At 43.8% G+C, this 5361-nt stretch overlaps 1 protein-coding gene across 1 annotated transcript in view; it reads right to left on the bottom strand.

The window, feature by feature from the left end:
* LOC108523526 (myomegalin-like) overlaps window positions 1-2247 on the bottom strand; it is a 122523-nt gene extending 120276 nt beyond the window's left edge. Inside the window, exon 1 of the mRNA XM_017864164.1 lies at window positions 1683-2247. Coding sequence (XP_017719653.1) covers window positions 1683-1915 — 233 coding nt within the window. The 5' untranslated portion in view covers window positions 1916-2247. The remainder of the gene's footprint in view (window positions 1-1682) is intronic.
* Window positions 2248-5361: the final 3114 nt, after the last annotated feature.

The following is a 5361-nucleotide window of genomic DNA, read 5'->3' on the forward strand; positions in this document are numbered from 1 at the left end:
GTGACCCAGCCATCCCATTACTGGGTATATACCCAAAGGATTATAAATCATGCTGCTATAAAGACACATGCACACGTATGTTTATTGCGGCACTATTCACAATAGCGAAGATGTGGAATCAACCCAAATGTCCATCAGTGACAGATTGGATTAAGAAAATGTGGCACATATACACCATGGAATACTATGCAGCCATAAAAAAGGATGAGTTTGTGTCCTTTGTAGGGACATGGATGTAGCTGGAAACCATCATTCTCAGCAAACTGTCACAAGAACAGAAAACCAAACACCGCATGTTCTCACTCATAGGTGGGAATTGAACAATGAGATCACTTGGACTCAGGAAGGGGAATATCACACACCGGGGCCTATTATGGGGAGGGGGGGGGGATTGCATTGGGAGTTATACCTGATGTAAATGACGAGTTGATGGGTGCTGACGAGTTGATGGGTGCAACACACCAACATGGCACAAGTATACATATATAACAAACCTGCACGTTGTGTGCACATGTACCCTAGAACTTAAAGTATAATAAAAAAAAAAAGACGTGATTTATTTGAGCACTATTAACTGAATGTCTGAGTCTGTTTTCTGACATAAACAGTGGATAGTGTTATGAAAAAATAAAATTGTCAGTGAATATGCTAAATTTCATAGTTCACAAATATAGCTATTCAGAACATAGAATACAGATCCAATGACTATTTAGTTTTATAATTAGCACTGTTTTAATCCAAATTCCAATTTTATGCACAGGAAACTGAGGCCTACAGAAATGAAGTAACTTTTACACACCCATTAGCTCAGAGGCTGGAACCACTATTGCCTGGTAGTTTGATTTATGAGTACTACCTTCCATGAAATAAAAAGCTAAAAATGCTGTGATGAGGACATGTTTTTTTCTAGAAAGGCTGCAGCACAATCTATCTCTTCTCCCAAAAATCGTATGTATGACAGATTTTTATGTTACTGCTACTACATGAAGAAAATTGAGCCTAATCTGTTCGGTCTTCCAGGCCAAAGCAAAGGAAAGGATTGATTTTAGATGGAGCTTGTCCTGCATGGCCTCCATCCAGCCATCAGGCAGGGCTCCAGCTCTGCAGGGGAAGAGAGGTAGCCCAGGAAGAGGGAATCACCACCCGCCCCACCTTGCGATCTGTATCTAAGAGAAATAACCCTGAAAAGAAGAGGTATAAGAGAAGGCAGTGTGTGCTTTCGTCCGGGTGCATTTCCTGATCCTTCATCTTCCATGACGATCTCTGATGTTTCCATCCTGGTATAGCCTTCTGAGCCATGTGTTCATCTCTCCTTTGGCTTAGCCCAACAGACACAGCCTGCAGTCTCACCTCCATCAACACAGCAAATGTCTATGCCTCAAGCAAAGACCTTGAGACAGAGACCGAGTTTCCCACGCTTTAGCCCTTCCACGGGCACACCTTTATTTCTGGGCAACTCAACCCTGTCCCTCCTCCTCCTGCCTCCACCACGGGCCCCATTACCTCCCTAACCTTCTCCAAGCAGTAGTCACTCAGCGCCAACCCCTCTCAGGCGTTGGGATCTCCAGTCCGGGGCCCCAGCCCTCCGCGCGGTTCTCCTGCCCTCCCCACCGTGCGTTGCCTCCCCCATCGCGTTCCTCAGCCTCCGGGGCTCCAGAGGCAGGAGCTGGCCATGCTCTCACCTCATCCAGGGTGCGGCCGCCGCGGCTGCTTCTTCCTTCTCGGCCGCCGCTGCCCAGCTCCCGGCTGGCTCCGGGCGCCGTCTTTCCCGGCTCGGGGGATGCCGCGGGGACTGAGGGGTTCGTGTCGTGTCCCCGGAATGGTAAGGCGCGTGGTGAGCCCGGCGGGACGCGCGACAGCAGCAGCCCAACTCGTATCGGCGGCGGCAGCAGGACCCGCTGTCTGTCCCCTTCATGGATTTCCTGGGCCTGGCCACCTCAGTCTTAGCTACGGTTCCTGCTTGTTTTCCTGGTGTCTTCCGGGACTGCCAGGGCGCATCCTCTGGGCCTGGCTGAGCATTCCCGTCAGTTCCCTGGGCCTCCTCCGCGGCTGCCTCTGCCACCTGCTCCGCCCAGATTGCTTTGGTCCTTCTCCCGCAGACACACTCAACTGCCCTTCATCATCTGTCATCTCCCCATTCTCTCTCCACCCACTGCCTCATTCCCAGATCCCACTCCGTTTCTTCCTTTCTATCCGCTCCAATGTCACCTTCCCTTTATTTCCAACCTCAAAGAAGTTTCTCCTTTTCTGTCTCTCAATAGTTTCCCCGGTTTCATCCTCCTCCCCGCGCCCCCGTATCAGTCATCCTTTCATAATTTATCCAGTTTTCCTATCCTTTTAGGTCCAAGGAATGATTACTGCAGGTTGTTGGCTAGCCTCTTTTCTTCCTCTCTGTTTCTCTCTCTTTCCTAAAATCTTTTCCTTTCAATTTTCCCTTTGTTTTTCAATTGTAAAAACTTTCTCCCAAGCAACCTAAATTTTCATTTCGGTTGAGACTGATTGCAGTTTTCCATGAACTCATAGTAAAGCATACATAGCTTGGTATCCACCATAAACCAAGAAAGTGTTTTAACCTTTTTTTGAAGTTGATTAGTTAAATAAATTATCCAGTAAATATTCATTCCGAAAATCCAGTTCTTATATCCAACATATGTCTTTGAAAACAGAGACTAGTTTGCTTTTGTATCCAGCAAAGCAAAATGCTTCTGCAACACTATTGCATATAGCATAAGGTCAGCAGGGGAGGGGGAGCAAGGTTTATCTTTGTAGTTGGGCACTGTGGATCTCAAGGTTCATAGGCAATAGCTATTACTGTTGACTGACTGAATGCCATCAAAGCTGAATTCATCTCAACTCATCCTTCCTTACAAATCTGTTGCTCTGTTCCGTGTTTTAACCCCAGCCCTGTCTACCCAGCTGCTCAATCCCCAAACTAGAAGTTGTAAGGGACTTATTTCTCCCTTACCCATCTCATCCAGTCATTAATTCTACTTCTTTACTCTCTCTCTCTCTACACACACACACACACACACACACACACATACACATATATATACACACATATATATACACACACACATATATATACACTTTTTTTTTTTTTTGAAACGGAGTCTTGCTCTGTCACCCAGGCTGGAGTGCAGTGGCACGATCTCAGCTCACTGCAAGCTCCGCCTCTTGGGTTCATGCCATTCTCCTGCCTCAGCCTCCCACATAGCTGGGACTACAAGCGCCTGCCACCATGCTTGGCTAATTTTTTTTTCTTTTTTTTCTTTTTTTTGTATTTTTAGTGAAGTCGGGGTTTCATCGTGTTAGCCAGGATGGTGTCGATCTCCTGATCTCGTGATCCACCTGCCTCGGCCTCCCAAAGTGCTGGGATTACAGGCGTGAGCCACTGCGCCCGCCTCTTTACTATATTTTTAAATGGTTTTTCCTATCGTGATTCCAGCTGCCTCCAGAAAATGGAATTTTCGGGTATCTCATCATTCTTTTATTTTTTAATTTTTTTTTTCTTTTTTTTTTTCTTTGAGATGGAGTCTCACTCTGTCACTCAGAGGGCTGGAGTGCAGTGGCGTGATCTCGGCCTACAGCAACCTCTGCCTCCTGGGTTCAAGCGATTCTGCTGCCTCAATCTCCTGAATAGCTGGGATTACAGGCATCTGCCACCACGCCTGGCTAATTTTTGTATTTTTAGTAGAGATGCGGTTTCACCATGTTGGCCAGGCTGGTCTTGAACTGCTGACCTCAAGTGATCCTCCCATCTCAGCCTCCCAAAGTGCTGAGATTACAGGCGTGAGCCACTCACCTGGCCCATTATTTATTTTAAGCCTCCTAACTTAAGCTTTATCTTTACCTCACCTTATCTTTGTCCAATCTGTCTTATCTGGGCTCTTTATCTAACAACTTCTACCAGAAAATTCTTAATTATCTCTTCTTGTTTTTCTATCTTCTTCCTCTCCCTTTCCATTAGCTTCATCCCCAGCCCACAAACATACTTAATTCTCCTCAACCCTAAAACAAAGTCCTTCCCTCTCTACCTATCACCACATTTCTCACTTCCCTTCACATCCAGTTTGCTTAATATATTGTATTCATTTGATTTCTACACTTTCTAACTTCGCAATCATTCTTTACCAGATTTTCTGCAATGAGGCTTTTAATCCTATTGCTTAATTTAACTAAAGGTATCCTCTGAGAGGTCCTGGTGAATTTCATGTCAGGCATAGGTAGGCAATGCCAGATCAGTTGCCCCTAGTTTCTTTCCCCCCAACAAAGGAATTCAGATCTGAGAAAAAAACAACAACAACAAAAAACTTGTGGTATCAAGGTCACCACATTGCACTGCACTTAACTGCCATTTAACCTATATCAATAGCACCTTACCCACTGAAGCCTGCACAACTATATACAATGGCCTTGAGCGGTAGGACTAAACTCTTGGGTTCATGTGGTTTATCCAAATGCAGGCTGAAAAGGAATCCCCATTATTTGACTCTAGACTGATAAATTACCTAGCTTTGATTATGGCCTTAGATTTTAGAGATTCAGACTTTGGTTTTGCCCATAGACACGTGGTAGATTTTATCTAATACACAAATTAAAAGGAATGGGGCTCCATAACTTATAGAGAGTACGCCATCTTTTGTAGTTGTGACAGATAAACAGTTCAGTGAAGTTACTGCTAACCCATAGCATTCATTACTGCTGTGAAGTACTGAGACCTCCAACTCCAGGCAACATGGAGTAGTATGTATCAAACTAAACCTCCACTTCAGGGGGAAAGTGGGATAAAATATATATAAATATTTACATATTTGTATATATGTATATGTGTGTGTGTGTATATGTATATAGTCATGCACTTCATAACAAAGTTTTGATCAACGACAGACTGCATATGCAACTGGTGGTCCCATAAGATTATAATATCATATTTTTGCTATACCTTTTCCATGTTTAGATGTACAAATACCTACCATGGGGTTAAAATTGCCTGCAATATTTGGTACAGTACCATGCGGTACAGGTTTGCAGCCAAGGAGCAATAGGCTAGGAGTGTAGTAGGCTATACCATCTAGGTTTGTGTAAATATATTCTGAATGTTCATACAACAATAAAATTGTCTAATGATGCATTTCTCAGAATGTACCCCTGTCATTAAGTAATGCATTTATACATATACAGATGGTCCCCAACTTACAATAGTTTGACTTAAATTTTTTTGACTTTACAATGGTGTGAAAGTGATAAACATTCAGTAGGAACTGTACTTTGAATACCCATACAACCACTCTATTTTTCATTTTCAGTACAGTATTCAACAAATTACATAATCAATACTTTATTATAAAATAGGCTTTG

The sequence above is a fragment of the Rhinopithecus bieti genome, unplaced genomic scaffold (assembly GCF_001698545.2).
Source record: "Rhinopithecus bieti isolate Rb0 unplaced genomic scaffold, ASM169854v2 scaffold_74731, whole genome shotgun sequence".
Taxonomy (NCBI): Eukaryota; Metazoa; Chordata; class Mammalia; order Primates; family Cercopithecidae; genus Rhinopithecus; species Rhinopithecus bieti.